Source organism: Barbatula barbatula (assembly GCF_947034865.1).
Source record: "Barbatula barbatula genome assembly, chromosome: 1".
Classification (NCBI taxonomy): Eukaryota; Metazoa; Chordata; class Actinopteri; order Cypriniformes; family Nemacheilidae; genus Barbatula; species Barbatula barbatula.
This window is the reverse complement of record NC_136766.1, coordinates 3586636-3604959: the sequence shown is the minus strand read 5'-3', so window position 1 is coordinate 3604959 and position 18324 is coordinate 3586636. Positions and strand designations below refer to the sequence as shown.

At 37.4% G+C, this 18324-nt stretch overlaps 1 protein-coding gene across 3 annotated transcripts in view; it reads right to left on the bottom strand.

Moving 5' to 3' along the window:
* acsf3 (acyl-CoA synthetase family member 3) overlaps positions 1–17191 on the bottom strand; it is a 36544-nt gene extending 19353 nt beyond the window's left edge. The window contains exons 1-5 of one of the 3 annotated variants that reach the window (XM_079458161.1): positions 17138–17191; positions 13681–14440; positions 11031–11186; positions 2364–2521; positions 1671–1816 (exon numbers count right to left, since the gene is read on the bottom strand). In XM_079458161.1, coding sequence (XP_079314287.1) covers positions 1671–1816; positions 2364–2521; positions 11031–11186; positions 13681–14382 — 1162 coding nt within the window. In that variant the 5' untranslated portion in view covers positions 14383–14440; positions 17138–17191. The remainder of the gene's footprint in view (positions 1–1670; positions 1817–2363; positions 2522–11030; positions 11187–13680; positions 14441–17137) is intronic. The other 2 variants (XM_079458162.1, XM_079458163.1) reach the window with 2 other exon arrangements.
* Positions 17192–18324: the final 1133 nt, after the last annotated feature.

The following is an 18324-nucleotide window of genomic DNA, read 5'->3' as shown; positions in this document are numbered from 1 at the left end:
TAACCATTAACAACCTCCAGTCATTCTGCTCATCACAAACCCTCAATAAAACACACACACACACACACTCATGTTTTATTCAAAATCTCTCACAGCGTTTCACACTGTGCCATCACATGGTGTGGCACGAGCTCTTAGTAAAAAGACAGACAGAGAATTTACGTTATTATTATGTTAAATGCTTGTTTAACTAGATCTGTAGATTTCCACAGCATTATTTGGCTTGGAAAACTTATCTAAAACAAATCTAAAGAATTTATTCACACACAGATCTGATATTTGGATTTTAGATGTGACTCAGATCGTCTTTCTAACAAAACTGTAACATAAGATTGCATATATCAGCAGCATTAAAAATGCATTTGTATTGCTAAAGCATTTGCAATATAGCTAGATAAAAAGAAAAACTATTAAGTTTTTAACATTAAGTTAACTTTATAAATGTTTCATTGTATCAATTAATAGCTATTTCAGCGTGTGTTCAACCTCTTAAATGTGATTATATTATATAAGCTTATATTTAGCTATGTTGCAAATGCTTAAAGAATACAAATGCAGTTCTTTACAGTTGTTTTAGGGCTGTCAAACGATTAATTACCATTATTCAGCCAGAATAAAAGTTTTTGTTTACATAATACATATCTGTGCATATTAGTTTTTTATAGTTTGCATATTAGTATTTCATCTTTTTTTAAATATAACAATGTTTAAACTGCAACTATAACACTGCATATAGGAATGTATAGTCCGTCTGATATTTGACCTGTGTTTTGACTTGCATAACCTTATATGTTTTGCTTATAGTCAATGTTTTCTTGTACAGCTGCTTTGTAACAATTGAAAATTGTAAAAAGCGCTGTATAGATAAAGCTGACTTGACTTTAACTTATAGGTAAATATTTCCTGAATATGTGTATGTTTAAATGTCATTTTATTATTAATTTCAGAAAGAAATCAACCTCATTTCATCTAAGTTTGAAGTCTTACAACATCATCACAGTGCCAACAACAAAGACACGAGAATGATTGAGTTCACGCCACACGCTGACTGTGACACGCATCATAATTCACAGGCGTTTCCTCTTGAGGGGGGGTTAGTATGATCACAGTCAACTCTGTGACTGTTATTGATCGACTCGAACCTTCTTCCATATCACACTGGCATCTCATGGGTCTAAGGAGGAAACGTCGAGCTAAAAGAAATCACCTCTGAGCATTAACTTCAGTCTGCGATTCAAACTGATATAATCACACTACGCTTCACACGCAAGTACAAAACAATCCTCAACCACTCACGAGAAGAACGCTAAAGCCGCTTTGATACTGACATTCAAGGGCGACGTGGAGGTTGACATGAGAAGTCTGATCAACGTTACAGCACTGAGGAAGACCCACGGAGAGTTTCTCAGAAGAGGATTTCTCGTGTAAACAAAACACAGATAAAACAAAGACAAACAAACTAGTTTCGGAACGAGAGTTTGATCTGCGACAACTCGCCATCTTAGTACAGCGGAGAGAAAGCAAAACTAGCTCCTGTGCTGAAATATCAAAGGATAGAAACTGTAACAAAGGCATGACGATGACAACAGACGTTGTGACGGAACTCATTTGACACATTTTATATGATATATACATATACGTTTTTAATGTTATTATAACTAAAGCAGTACCAGGTATACGTGGCCCCTTGAGGGGATTTGACAGGGCCATGCCGATCTCAGTCATGCCGTAACGCTCCAGCAGTACATGACCCGTGATGTCCGCCCAACGCTCCAGAATCGGCTGAGGAAGAGCCGCAGAACCAGACACCATTAACCTGTTTAAGAGAATCACATTCATCGTCTATTAATCTGTGTTATAGCTCATCTTTGTCTTTTTTACAAATGTCTTGTTTTGGCACCCACGGGTAAAGTAGACAGAAGCCCGCAAGAGGGTGTGTTGAGTTGAATGAAAGTTAGGTGGCTCGTCTTTATATGTGGATTTACATTTACATCCATCTGGAAGACATACAGACTTACTCGCTTAATCCAAAGGGATTTAAATTGCATTATGATGTACATTTGTTTCTAAATATTTTGCAATCCCTGGGATCGAAACCATGACCTTGGTGTTGCTAGCGCCATGCTCTAACCCCCTCAATTTACTGGGGGATAAAAGAGAATTTTGGGGGCAATTCTCTGGTTTCTCTGGATCTAATGTCAGATGCCTTTAGTCATGACTCTCGAAGTAAAATCGCCAGTGTTAAAAAAGGTCAGATGAACTCTCTCAGTGTTCATTTGAACTTTGTAACACTGGCGATTTTACTTTGTGGATACATTAGGGAGAGAGATAGAGAGAGAGACAAAGAGAGATCGAGAAGGTACCGTATTCTCTCTTTACACACAGCCCTGATGAAGTCCTGGACGCGGGGTTGAGTGAAATGTTGGTCGTAGTATTCAATGAGTTTGGAGTAAATAGTGGGCACTGCCATGAAAACATTCACCCCTGAACCCCTCGATGAGCCAATCAGATGCTCCCAAACCTGGAACGCAACAATAACTCATTACTCGAAAAATTTACAATGTTTTGTCAAACACAACTGTGTATAGATACAGTATTGAACTGTGCAAGCTTCAAGAGTGCTGATGGACTTGATCTACTACTTCCAAAAAGATCTCAAATCTAGCGAAGTAGATAACTGTATTAACAGATAAAATGTTGAGCATTTCATGTATAAACAAATCAAACTAAAGTTGGGTTGTTCTGATTAATTGATAACAAAAAAATACAGCTAACCCAACAACATTATAAGAAAATAACATGATTTTTTTTCCATTATCGAGTTATCGGTTTCTGCAAATAAAATCTTCCAATTGACTTCAGTTTTTGATGCACTTGTGTATTCTTGTGTATTGAGACTTTGGATAAAAGCATCTGCAAAGCAAGACTAAATGTGAATGTATACAGTACATGACGTCTGGGGAACTAAGCAAACCTTTATGGAGGCCCCTTGTCATAGTTCAATTAGGATAAGCATAACTGTAAACTATAATAAATAATAAACCCATTATCACACATAAATAAGAAAACTGAAAGACAATGCAACATTAAACCGACAGTTTGAGCAAATAAGTATACAATTTAATTCGTATTTTGATTCACATGTAAATAGTTAATGATAATTAATAATAAATGAAACATGATAAAATAGTTTACTCAAGAAAACTAAGCATACGAAAACACATTGATGATGCTCTAAAGGACACAAAAATGACATATTAATACTTTAAATGCTATTGAAGTTAGAAACGTGTACATTAATGTGTAGCCTATGTTACTTTGGAGACGGTCCCCTAACTGCAGACTATCGAACGTCTAAAGTCAAACCAACTCTATGCCAACGGATACATACTGAATTTGTAAAATCTATACGTGCATAATAAGGCAAAACTTAATAAGACTTTGAAAATAGTCAAATGCCTTCTTGTTCTTGGTCTCTTGCTTCGCGTCGTTCAAGTTTTTCCGATACAGACAGATAGCTGTGTTTTAAAGCCATGGCCATATGTAAAGAAACATTATCACATCACATGCATGTCATCACCTGCCAAGCACTACATATGTCCAAATCTGCTAGTTATAAAAATAGCGTCTTGTTTACATTAAAGTGTTTTTATTCGGAACTCAAGGGGGTGCCGAGACCATACGCAACCTGTGTAGTATGCGTATAGGAAGGATCGATCTGAGTACATTATGTTATTGTATATGTTGTTTACAGCTGTGGAAATCATTTCAAAACTCAGTTTTCCTAAATTCTCTATTTATGTTTCAAATAAAAATATTGTTTCTATTTGCATTCATTTGCGCAAATTAATGTGAATGACGCAAATCGAGCGGAACGTGCGTCTATTGCGTCTTCTGCGCAAGTTACGAATATTTGTCAGCTCGCGTCATTCACACGGAAATAACAAACTTTTCTCACAGGTAATCAAAAGCGAGGAACACGATTGTTCGCGTTTGGTGTGAAAACAGCATTATTCGACGGATAATCTCGCATTTTCTCCCGCATCAGCTCGTTCTCGACAACAGCTTGTGTTTAAAAATTAGTAATGTGGCTTTCCCCAGTCGTTGTTTAGGTATGTTAAGTTGTTTTAGAAATGACTGACATCCCGAGCATCCTGACAACATCGGATCTACGTCGCTAATGCTTGTGCACCGACTCCATAAGCTAGGATTTGGTGTTGAGCGCTGTTGCGACTGATACAGAAATACATTGACTGCTAAAGTTGACAACACTACGGTCACATACGGTATATTCTGTATCATACATCACTACACTATCCGTCTTAGTGACCCTTTGGGTTTTTTCGAGGGGAAAGGTGGCCGACTGAAGAAATCCAGTTAAAAAAAGGCAAAAGGCAGTATAGATTTGTAAAGGTCACTGTGATGCACAGCACAAGAGAAACACAATCCCTGTAGAGAGGCTATTGAGGTCAGGAGGAAGACTCAATGCGCCTTTACACGTTTCTCTGCTTTGATGAATGTGTTGAGTGAAGCGTAGTGAAGGACAGCAGGAACACACACACATTCATTACACACACCATCACATGAATGCATGTCGACGTGCAGCATAACAGTCGATTTAAACAGTCAATTACAGAACTTACATTACATACTAAACCCCTCTTCATCTAAACCCTAGTCTTCATAGGCAGCAGTCTAATTTGATCTGAAACGCACTACATGATGGCCAGCATACCAATAGCGTTCTGGATGAACAGTTTACTCGCCCTTGTGTCATGCCTGTATGACTTTCTTTCTTCCCCTGAACGCAGAAGATATTTTGAAGAACGTCGGTAACCGAACAACACAGACCCCCAATGACTTCCCTGAACACAGATCACTTAGACATTTCTCAAAATACCTTCAATTGTGTTTCACAGGAGAAAGAAAGTCAAACAGTGTTATCATGGCATACGGGTAAATAAATAAGGATAGAGTCATCACAGTATATTCCTAGAATCATTTTTATACATATAATTGCTTTTTAGGATTATTGTCAAGTTGATTTTCGATTTCTGAATGCCTAAATGCACACTTTACGTTTTATTTTCTTGAGGTACACATAATGCAGTGCAGAACAATGATCAAAAGTAAATGTTTACAAAATTTAAAACGTTTTTATCTTTCTCAAACACACAAAATTGGAAATGTACAAATGCATGTAGACAAGCAGCATAACAGCCAATACAAACACGCTTCTATTGCAGGCGCACTATAAACTACACATTAACTCTTTCTTTCATCGCAACATACAAGCATATGAGAACTACAGGAGGCACTGAATGATCAAATAAAAATGCATTAAAGTTACAGTATAACAATTCTCTCTTTTCGTCTCACACACGCCTGGCTGCACCTTCAGAACACAGCGGGAGAAACGTGTGAATTAATTGAAGGTGAACGACAGATTCTCCTTGCTTCTCTCCCTCCTGGGAGGCACACGTCTCCCCCTGCTCGCTCGCCCTCTCTCTCTCCATTTCATTATTTCCTGCTTCACTAGCTCCATGCTCTTATCATTCCTCGTGTCTCACGCTCTCTCCATCAACCCCACGCCCCCCCACACGCACACAGAGTGACACTTCTTTTATCGTCAAAAACCCATCTCTCATCCCGGCACCTCCTCCTCTTCACTTTGGTACCCAAGTTGCTCGGTTTCTCTTATTTGTCTCATTAGTCTTCGCATTTGTTTTAACTTCTGTGTGGTTTCAGTGTGTGAATCTTTCCAAGATTCGTTTTGTCTCATAACTTTTTGTAGGGAGTGCCTCCAAAGAATTGTGATTTGCTATTATTGCGCACAGGAGTTGAATGACACTTGAAATGATCTTAAAGAAAAAACGAACTACAAAATACATGATATTCTATTTGGCATCCGGTTTATTAATATTAGTAAATGCATTACATTTACATTTAGTCATTTAGCAGACGCTTTTATCCAAAGCGACTTACAGATGAGGTAAACAATAGACGCAATTGGGAAAACATAAGGACAACAAAAAGCACAAGTGCAATAAAAAACTGGTCTTATATAGCCTACCACAGTATACAAAGCTAAGTAGGACATTTTTTTGTGTTTAGTTGAAAGAGCAGAAAAGCATTACCAACATGAAATAACAATGAGCAAGATATAGAGATGCACCAATACTTATGTTTTCCACCGATACCAAATCCGATTGCTGAATATTCTAAGTGATATCTGCCGATACCAATTCTGAAGATTAAATTAATAATTCTTAACTTTCTAAAAGAAATGAATTCATTTAATGACTATTAATATTGAACATCAAACTGGTGACGTTTCTTAAAATTTTCTATATACAGAGCACAAATTCATTACACTGTACTGTCCTCGGACGATAGTGTGAAAATTGCTGTTATCAACCGATACCAGTAACGAACCCTCAGTGCCCTCTGTGATGACCTTTACTATCATAAAAATTATATATATAAATATTAAAATATTATTTTCAATAAAAGTTGGCCGATTTTCCTTATTAGATATGTGTCATCCTGGATCGTTGCGGACTCCATCCATATGAGATTTCCAAGTCTCACGAGAGTAATTCAAGATCATGGAGCAGTCGCGGTTCTGCGATGCCGTATGCGGTCTGCACAGCCTGTGCATGCTGCAAGAAGTCGAGCGCGTGCTTACGTCAGGCGCCTTCTGTTAGCATACCGCTGGCTGACAGTACAGTAAATCAATGTGAGAGATTAATTTTGAGTGACGGTAAAACTGCCCGATCATATCATCTTTCTAACTGGGCGCGCTTTGTTTTTTGCTAACTTTCCACCATCTGGAGGTTGTTCACCAGCAATCTCGTAAAGCGGAAGAAGTTTAAATTTGGATGCAGAAAACGTCATACAAAACGCTAAAAACTAACACACTGTAGATGAACTTTGTTATCAAGTCTCGAAAAAAAGAGAAAATCTGATAAACGCTGTTCAAAACAATTGTTGTTATCAAGTAATTTGATTATCAAATTGTAAGTTATTTATGATTTATTGGGACGGCGTGCCTACGTTCGTATTGTTTGCGGGTGTGAGTTTAATTTGAGACAAGGGATTATGACTCGAACATCACGGTTCGCTACTGACCGATACTGTTTATTACAAATAATTAAAAATCTGTCTCTAATAAAATTGTTCATGTCAATTAGCTAATTTTAACAGATACAACTTTTGATTTCAAAACTATGTAAGTAACTAATGAAATTAACTTGAATTAAAAGATTAGAAAATGCTAGTATTGTTTGTTGTTATTTAATGTTAGCTAATGCATTAACAAATACCTCCTTATAGTACTGTTGTATAGTGTTTCAGCAAATATTTGCCTGAAGAGTTACTGAAAAATAAACTGTAAATTGAAAATGTTATTTGTTTGTTTTACACATAAGATGTTTCCGAAATCGCATACTTATGTAGTATTCGCACAATTTTGTAGTATAAATACCTCTTCACCATGTACATGAAGTGAATAAATGAAGTGTGGAACCCATGACACTTCACAGACTTCAAAAATTCAACTTTTGAAAATTCTATACCCCCAAATTTTAAGTTGTTCCCTTCGTTGTCCAATAAGACCCAACATCCATGTGTAAAACCCCCGCCCTGCCTCATCCTATGATGGATCGCGTTTACATGGTGTCATTAATAATGGTACAGTCTCTGACTGCAGGCTGTCTAATGTATTCATGCCACAATAAATTCATCTTCACTCCCACCAGAACCGAGCCGAGCGCTCATCGCTCAAACAACTCAAAGCCCAAGTAATGGCGGTTCAAATATCGATTTCTCCGCTTCATTAAAAATTACTGAACCGCATGTTGTAAATAATAAAACCCTTGTGGTGAAGCGAGCGTTTGATCGCTCGAAGATACCGTTTGGTTTTTAACGTGTGCGTTTAAGGTCACATCTGCAAAAAAATATATACATAACTTTTTTATGCCGTCCTCTCCAGACCTCTGTTGTCAATCAGATCTTTGACTCCCATTAAGTTCTCCTGAACCTTAAAGCCCTTCCGCATGCTCGCCCGCTGCAGGCTCGCCCCCGCCCTTTATAAAGCGAGGTATCATTTCTCAACGTCACGGCATCCATTGATCTGCTTCTAAAGCCCATACCGAGAGTTGGCGTGGCCAGATACAAAGCTACAGTGGGCAATCCATCACGCAAACGTCACGCTTAGCGCGACAGTCCGTGCTCTCTTTTACACACACACACACACACAGTGGTTCGAGGCAGTGTCTGACAGGTTCTGCATCCTGGTATTGACGGCTGCGGTCCTGGCACGCAGCAACACGGCTACAATTAGCGCGTCCCTCTGACAAGTAACCGATAAGGGCGATCGGCTCTCTTCTCCACAACTTCATTGTGCAGGTCTCAGGAGCTCTTTCTCTTGGGACCCGAGCAGACACTCGACTCACTGATGCTTGACTCCCGCAAACCCATTTCACCTCTGTAGAGAAAGTTTCACACATCGCAGAAAGGGAACAAAGATACGACTTATTTACAACTCAAGGTCCGAGTATTGCATCTGCGGTACGCTCTCGATTACAAACAGACAATAAATGAAAAATGAGAAACACGTTTACTGTAATGGGTCGTCCCTCTCTTACATATTCAGAATCTTATTTACGACTGGATTTTAGCGAATACAAATTGAATCAAACTCATTTTTAAGTTCATTCTTCTTGTTCTATTCTAGTAAAACTCAATTTACTTTGATTTTAAAGGTACTGAATTGAATAACATTTCATCTTAAAAATAAGAACAAAACAGTGTTTTGTAGGAATCTGTTTACTTAGAAACACTACACTTACAAACTTACAATAATGTGTTAGTTCAATAGAATTATTATGTATACTTATATAATCTCTGAACTCATAAATGTCATCCCAAATCTCTATTTTTTCTTTATTATTCTGTAGCATATATTGTTGCCTTTTGCAAATGACAAAGACCTCAATTTTAAAACAAACTTTTTATTTATGTTTTTTATTGGTAAGTGGTAAGAGGAATGTGGCACAAGAATGCAAGGTAGGCTATAGCCCAACGACATTAAGCTAAATATGTCATATGAAGACAAATAAAAGCAATTTGTTCAGGTTTGTTCGGTGCAAATTTACACAGCCATAATGAAAAAATAATAACGAAATGCAGCGAAGTAAATATTTGCCAGTATTTTTGCAATACAAAAGGCAAGGTATAAGAATTTTTCAGCAAATGGTGTGCAAAAATGTAATTTTAAAAATAAGTTTAGCAAATACATTTTGAGTTTTTATCATTTATATTTGAAGTTTTGCATTATTAACGAGTGATGGACATGCCAAATTTCTAATTAGAAACCCTTAATTTGAAAAAAAAAAAACGTTTGGTGGTTTTAAGTTTTTTCTAAAAAGGGCATGCGAATAATGGGAGATGGAAAAGCATTTGGCTAATAAATTCCTCCGAAAAGTCACGTAAATGCACTATGAGATGGCGTAACATGACTAACCAGAGTACTGATCTTATTACACGGCATAAAATATTTTGTTATGGTCATTCTCATACCTGAGCAAAGTCGTATTTCTGTAATTGCCTTTGTAATTGTAATTGACAGTGATAACAGGAAGACGTGCGATGTGATTCCCTGTAAAGCACTCAAGTTATCATATTATTTGCTTCACCCTAAGGAATTACATCGGTAAATTCACTTGGAAATGTAGACACACCTCGAAAAGAGGTTTAGATTTAGACCTCAAACACAAACCTCAAATTACTTTTACAGAAGAATTCATGAAAAAGAATTGAGCTGCATCACAGCAAAACAAATCATATTTAACAACAGATGAGGGATTTCAATCTGAATTGAAAGAGATGAATAATGAGAAACACGAGATACAGTAAAAATACAAAGACAATAAACAGGCAATAATTTAAATCTAGTTAGTTATTTAAAAGCACCAACAATATAGTACTGTATATTTTGTAAAGACTTAATCTTGAATAATGTATCTTGTATTAAATAATAAAAAAGACACACAGAATAGGGAAAATAAATGAATATACAACACAATGTCATTTTTTTGCTGCCTTAAATATTTTAGTACATTCAAATTGTCTTTACAAGTCATTTCAATGGAGTATTTTCACCAGTGGTGAGTTGCGGTAACTTATACAAATAAATTGATATTTTAAAGAATTTAAAATGTTGTGTTGGTTCAAAAGGGACAAACCCATAAACTGGGTTAAATAAACCCGGAAAATGTATTAATTTGACCCAACAATGGGTTAAAACGACCCAGCATTTTGTTTTGAAACAACCCAACGGTTGGATTTGTTGCTTTATAAACCAACGCTTTTTTAGAGTCTTTGCTGTTGGTTGACAAAAAAAAGCTGTTGGTGTTGGTTAACAAAAAAAAGATAAAATTATAAACTTTATCTTTAACAAATAAATAAACTTGTATCACGGAGGAGATCGGGAGCATAAGAGGACGAGCGACCGGACCGTCAGTGAGAGAGGACCAGGCCTGGCTTTTTAGTAATGTTTTTGTTTTGCGCCGGCTGTCTATTTACGTTTTTATTTATTACTTAAAAGTAAAAACATGTTCGCCGGTTCCTTTTATTGAACTTGTTACTGCATGTTTGCACTGATTTAAACAAGGGGAGAGTTGACCCAAACGTGTTTGACATCAGCATTTTCTTACCCTCGTGTTGACCTATTTCTTTGTTCTGTTGAACACAAGAAAGATATTTAGAAAAATGTTTGCGACTGACATTTCTGGGGCATCATTGACTACCATAGAAGGAACAATTATTGTATCTTTTTCTGTTCTGTTCAAAGAAGATATTTAGAAGAATGTGTGAAACCACAGTTCAGGGGCACCTTTGACAAGCATTTTAATTTGACATGCTTTGACTAGCATTTTATTTGTATATAAGATCAAATGTGCAGAGATAATCTGCACTAAATTCAGATGTTGAACATATATAACTTGAAAGTGGGTGAGTGAACTTACTTTCTGAGGTTGAAACTCGGGCAGCATGATGCAGGTGGCACCAGTCCACAGGGGGCACATCAGTTTATTTACGATGCCATGTACATGGTGAAGAGGCAGAGTGTGCAGGATGACATCATCTCGACTCCACGCCCACTCCGAGACCAAACCCTGAACCTACAAGATGAAACATAGAGGTTGATTATAATAAAATCACTCGCATTACAATCAAGATTCATTTGCAGGTTGTTTCATTTAACTGTAGGACATTGACTTCATACAGCGCTCTACACTGCTTCTCAACCCTCAACACATCGGAGGAACCTGCAAACCCTGAACTGAGCTTTTTGTTGTTTACATTATTATATTCATGTATAATGATTGTATAAAATAGACGATTTGTTGAATGGGTCCTGTAGCTTGGTCGCATTTAAAGAAACTGCATGGTACAGTGACATCTAGCGGTTAAGCTTGTTATTGCTGTAAAATATTGGAGAGACAAGTTAAGATAAGTAACGCTTCTTCTCGGATTATTTTGCTTGTTATCAGAAACAATCTACAGGCGCACTTGTTTGTGAACGTGTACGAGTTAAGTTGAGGGTCACAAAAGTGTGCATGCGCAGTAACAAGTTGATGTTGTTTAGATGAAACCGTCTATATCACCCCAAAAAAAATACTCAGACAGACAGCACAAGCAAATCCTCCAGTGTTTGATAACAACATTCAACATTTGTAGCCCTTCATCCGGTTAATTTCTGAGCTCGCTGTCCCATATTTAGTTTTCACAAGTCCACACAGTTGAAGCATGAGAGAAACACGAGGAGGAACTGAGCGGTCAGAAACAGGTTAAACTAAAGCTTTCATGCTCAACCCTTTTAAATCATGGATGTGCAGCATTAATATTAATTGTTTGATTTCACAGTGCGCTGAATGATCTACACATGCAGTTCTTGCGGTCAAAATGAGCTCGAGAATGAACATCATTATTCAGCCGTGTGCAGCAGGGATGATGCATGCGGTCACAATCAAGCAGTCCTGAATTAGGTCGAGATGTAAAAAAACTAACATTGCATAAACATTAAATCACTGTAACAGTTTGCCGCCACATATTTATGATGGTAAATTCACAACTTATTATTCTCAACTTTATTGTGAATAAATGATATACACCTACAATATTGGGTATTGTATTATATTCAATTATGACCACAAGTACGCAGTAAATAACCTTTGTTTTTTTGTCTTGTTTCATTTATACATCCTGGAAACAAGTCACATTTACTTAAGAATGACTATATATCCTTTCAGTTTTATGCGTGCTTTCAGAAAATGAAACAAACGTTTGTAATGTTTCTGCTTGAAACAAGAAAGAAATCTAATTTAAAAGGAAAGAGCTTGTTTGTGAATTGTGAAAATGAATATTGAGCAAATGAATATTGAATAATTGAATATTGAGTAAGAATTACATTTTTGCAGGGCAAACAAAGAAATTTAAAAGGCTCCAAGGATACCTTTACTGTCACTCAGGGGTTAATGAGATTGTGAAAGAAATAAGATAATAAAATGTTGACTTGCTCCTGGAGCTCAATCGGTATTGCGCTGCGCTGGCAGCTCAAAGGTCATGTGTTTGATTCCATGTAACACATTCTGATGAAAATGTGAATGGAAAGCTGCTTTAAACTAAATGATCTACCAAATGAAAAAAACCCTAAAGAATCAGCTCAGCATAAGCAGCATATTTGTGTTCCTGTGGCTTAGTGGTAGAACTTGCATTAGGAGCGTAAAAGGTTGTGGGTTTGATACCCAGGGAACACAGAAACTAAAAAGATGTATGGCTTGAATGTACTGCAAGTCGCTTTGGATAAAAGCATCTGCCAAATGCATAAATAAGTGAAACTGGACAGAATATTACCATGAATCTCGTCCGTGAAACACACTATGAGCTCCCGTTTATAGCGAAAATCGAAATAGATTTGTCACTTGCTGTTAGAAATAATAAAGCCACTGCTTTTGAGTGAAGTAAAAATACTGCAATAGCTTTACAGGCCACAAAGGCATATGATAAAACACAATAAATATGACCTTTATGAATAATAATGAAAACTAGACTTTAGAATGTTGTAAAAAATGAAATTAGTATTTGCCTGTGCGAAACTCATCTCACACAGTCGCTTTAGACATGAACGATTCTCAAATCCTGCAGCTAGTTCTGAAGATGTGTGCTCTTCAAACTGATCAGACTTTATTTGATTGATGAAAACTAGACAAAAAAATCCATCTACGCAAATTAAAGAAGACCCAATACTTGTTAAAATAATTCAAAACCGCAGAGGAAGACCTTGGCAATACCCCGGACATTATAATATCATGATTAAACTCCACTAAAACCCTCTTTTTCCACAAACACCATCTGCTCATTTGCATAACTAATAGGTCACTTTTACTAACTCTCGGGTGGTCATGATGTTGAAATGAACTGCAATGAAAAAGTATTACAGAATTCAGCCAATGCGCTTTCAACAAGTGCTTTTTCACAGATTTCAGCCAATGCGCTTTCAACAAGTGCTTTTTCACAGATTTGCCCGATTAAAAATGTAAACTGCCGGCTTACAACAAAATATTGCGGCTAAACGTAAGCATGAAGCTGCATGCAGAATAGTTACTCATTCACCATGGCCTGCAGGCTGCTGTGGGTGTGAAGCACGCCCTTTGGTCTGCCTGTGGTGCCGCTGGTGTAGATCAGCATGGCCGGTCTCTCAGCCCAGTCTGAAATGTTCTCCTCGGATACTGTGGACGTGTCCTCTGACTGCAGAGAATCCAGGCTGGACGTGGCGGGGAGCTCCAGACAGGGCAACCCTAGTTTCTGGGCCAATGGCTGCAGGGAGCCAGTAAAAGGTTGTCCGGCCACCAACAGTGAGCTCTGGGAGTCTTTGATGACATATTCCAGCTCCGCTGGTGGATGCTTGCGGTAGAGTGGCACGGCAATGCCGCCGCACATCCAGGACGCCCACTGCGCCACCGTGTAAGAGGCATCATTGGCACACAGGAATGCGATACTCTTACCCTGCAGGTCTCCCGCTTGACAGGCGAGTGCTTCGGTAATACGTCCCGCCAGGCCTTTGCCATTTTTGTAGAGGGAGCGGTAGGTGTGGCTCCCGCTGTTATCTATAATGGCCACGTTGTTTCCGTACGCAGGAGCTCTGGAGAAAACAGGGGCCACGTTTCCTCCAGCTGAAGTGATTTTGGGGCTGGATGATGCTGGCGCTCTATGATCTACATTTATAAAAAGCCACTTCAAAGGTCTTCGGCCGGCCCTACGTTGAGACCCCTCTGAAGACCGGATCCAGACAGATGCTGTGCGGACGGACAGCATGACACACGAATGCACAGGAGGAGTCTGCAAACTTTATCATTCGACGTTAAAATCTAAACTTGGGAACACACAAATAATGAACACAAAAAGTATTATTTGCATATTTAAAACTCATAGGTTTACATTAAAGAAATGCTATGAAGGCATTATGCATTACAGACAGTAAACGCAGAATCTGGAGGAACAGGTAATTCAATATTCAACTTTATGACAGGGATACTAGTTGAAGAATCTTTAACCTTCAAACTTTTCTGGTAAACTTTTACTTAATAAACAAATGATAGATGTTCTTCCAGAGCAAAACAGAAACATTTTCTTTATAGTCACATGTCTAACAGGTCTCGAGACAGAAAGCATTCACACAGCAGTCCGATTCAAACGAAATGCTTTTGTTTCTATAATTTTCACATTCATAAAACTGTATCTATATACTGTTCATACATCACAATTGTTTTGCTAATAGCAGTAAGTGAAGGATCACTTCACAGAAAGATACTGTACTGTACTGTATTTTAACTGTGAGCAGCATGCAGCTGAAGAAGTTTAACCACAGGAAATTATTATGATTTATCAGCTACAATATATCGGCCAAAATTGTATTTCCGATAACAAAAAATCGACCATTTATCGCCCGATACCGATATAGCGGAAAATTTATCGTACATCCCTACTTTATAATAATATTAAAAGATGATAACAGCACTTTTGAAAGAAATAACTGTTGTACTAGAAACATGTACAGTTGTCCCAATGTGTTCGGTATCACAATTGTAACTTTCACAAGCTGACTGGTGTCGTGGCCAAAAGTAATTATGTCAAAACATTTACATATTCTTAAACATTACATTTCTTAATCTTAACATTTATTTTAATAAACAGTTTATTATGAATGAAAACACACAGTACTATTGTTTGTCACTAGTTACACTGGTAGACATCACTAGTTACACTGGTAGACATCACTAGTTACAGTGGTAGACATCACTAGTCAGACTGGTAGACATCACTAGTCAGACTGGTAGACATCACTAGTCACACTGTAAGACATCACTAGTCAGACTGGTAGACATCACTAGTCACACTGTAAGACATCACTAGTTACACTGGTAGAAATCACTAGTTACACTGGTAGACATCACTAGTTACAGTGGTAGACATCACTAGTCACACTGTAAGACATCACTAGTTACACTTGTAGACATCACTAGTCACACTGTAAGACATCACTAGTCACACTGGTAGAAATCACTAGTTACACTGGTAGACATCACTAGTTACAGTGGTAGACATCACTAGTCAGACTGGTAGACATCACTAGTTACACTGGTAGACATCACTAGTTACACTGGTAGACATCACTAGTCACACTGTAAGACATCACTAGTTACACTGGTAGAAATCACTAGTTACACTGGTAGACATCACTAGTTACAGTGGTAGACATCACTAGTCAGACTGGTAGACATCACTAGTTACACTGGTAGACATCACTAGTCACACTGTAAGACATCACTAGTCAGACTGGTAGACATCACTAGTCACACTGTAAGACATCACTAGTTACACTGGTAGAAATCACTAGTTACACTTGTAGACATCACTAGTTACACTGGTGGACATCACTAGTCACACTTGTAGACATCACTAGTTACACTGGTAGAAATCACTAGTCACACTGGTAGAAATCACTAGTCACACTGGTAGAAATCACTAGTTACACTGGTAAACATCACTAGTTACACTGGTAAACATCACTAGTTACACTGGTGGACATCACTAGTCACACTTGTAGACATCACTAGTTACACTGGTAGACATCACTAGTTACACTGGTAGAAATCACTAGTCACACTGGTAGAAATCACTAGTCACACTGGTAGAAATCACTAGTCACACTGGTAGACATCACTAGTTACACTGGTAGACATCACTAGTTACACTAGTAGAAATCACTAGTCACACTGGTAGACATCACTAGTTACACTGGTAGACATCACTAGTTACACTTGTAGACATCACTAGTTACACTGTAAGACATCACTAGTTACACTGGTAGAAATCACTAGTTACACTTGTAGACATCACTAGTTACACTGGTGGACATCACTAGTCACACTTGTAGACATCACTAGTTACACTGGTAGAAATCACTAGTCACACTGGTAGAAATCACTAGTCACACTGGTAGAAATCACTAGTCACACTGGTAGACATCACTAGTTACAGTGGTAGACATCACTAGAACTTTCTTCATGCTCCATTGAAAAACACATTATGTTTTTTGTCTTTAAGACCTGCAGTGCATTTAAGTTTGACGTTTTAATAATGTTTTTGATAAGTGTACACAGTTGTTGTTCACCCCTGTCAAATGGTTATTTAATAGAGTTATTCCTGTATTAATTTATATATTAAGTACAATGCACTTGTCAACTGGAGTCAAACTGAACCCAAACGTAAACAATATTCACATACTGGATAACATCTCATTTATATACTGTTATAACTGTATTGCTGTGATTGTCATCCCCAAGAATGAACATCAGAAGTGCTCAAATAAATGACACTTGGGTCCCTTTCAATCGAGTTAATCTGACAGGACGCTCGGGTCAATAAAACTATTACATTCTTGAGCTTCAAAACGGACTTGTTTTTGGGAAAATAGAAATATGACCAGTTCATAATATTTTCTACGTCTGTCAATCAAATATACACAAATAAACGACAACAATGCTGAAATAAACCGCATCCTACTTACGATCACGCCGGACAAAGTGCGCCGTGTACCACAGTCCGTGTGGAAACCGAGCGGAAGCGGAACCTTTGATTCATTGTCCTCTTCACGCACCTTTACTGAGACTGACCTGCAGATTAGACTTGACCTTTCATGTTAGGCGTGTTTATGCACATAAAGGTCAACTTTGATGAATATGTGATGTCAAATAATATCATTTCTTACTCAAATGTTTGAGAAGAGTATATCATTACGTACAGCAGTGATGAGGAAAATACTGTAGGCCACGATAGTTAATAATAGCGGGCTAGTTTTAACGTTGTTTTAAAATATTGTAGTCAGAATTTTTCTTATGTTTGTGATTTTAACAAACTTTTCCTTTGAAGGCTTATGTTTAAATGTTTGTAATTATATTGTAGTTTTATTGAAAAATATAACTTTTTGCTACATTGGAAATTCTTTAAAAACCAAAGTGTTTGTTATTTTATACATTATTTATTTTTTACCAGATGGTAAAGAAAAGGCCCACGCAAACATGGTAGACTTCAATACATCCCAGAATGCATTTCATGAATTTGAAGAAGAGAATGACAAGAGTGTGCAGACCTGCAATCTTAACAAAGACTCTATTATGTACTTTAATTTTTTTTTAATACTACATAAGTTGATGCTGTCATTTGGCTATTTCAAATTTTACGTTATATTTACATTTCATTTACATTTAGTCATTTAGCAGACGCTTTTATCCAAAACGACTTATAGAGAGTTCAATAAGCGATATGTCATACAGGAGCAATAGTACAATAAGTGCTAATACAAAGTTACTAGTTTCAACAAAAGCTAGAACTCTACATTATATTATTATACGTTATACGTTATATTAAAGGAAACATTCAGCTCAAAATCAAAATTGTCATTCAACATGTTTCAAGAGCTCCCGGCGTCTTTAGAGCACAAATAAAGATATTTTAGGGACATCGAGAGATTTCCAGGCCTCCTCAATGACATCACGGTTATAGTTGTTGTCAAGGTCCAGAAAAGCACTAAAGACATTGTTAAATTGGTCCATTTCAATTGAATTTTTTTAAGCGACGAGAATACCAATACATTATGTGTGAAAAACAAAACAAAATTACAACTTTTATCTATATTTTCTCCTCTGCCTTGGAGCAGGGGCATTCTCTCCGGTCTTGTCAGTCTATGGTGCAGGT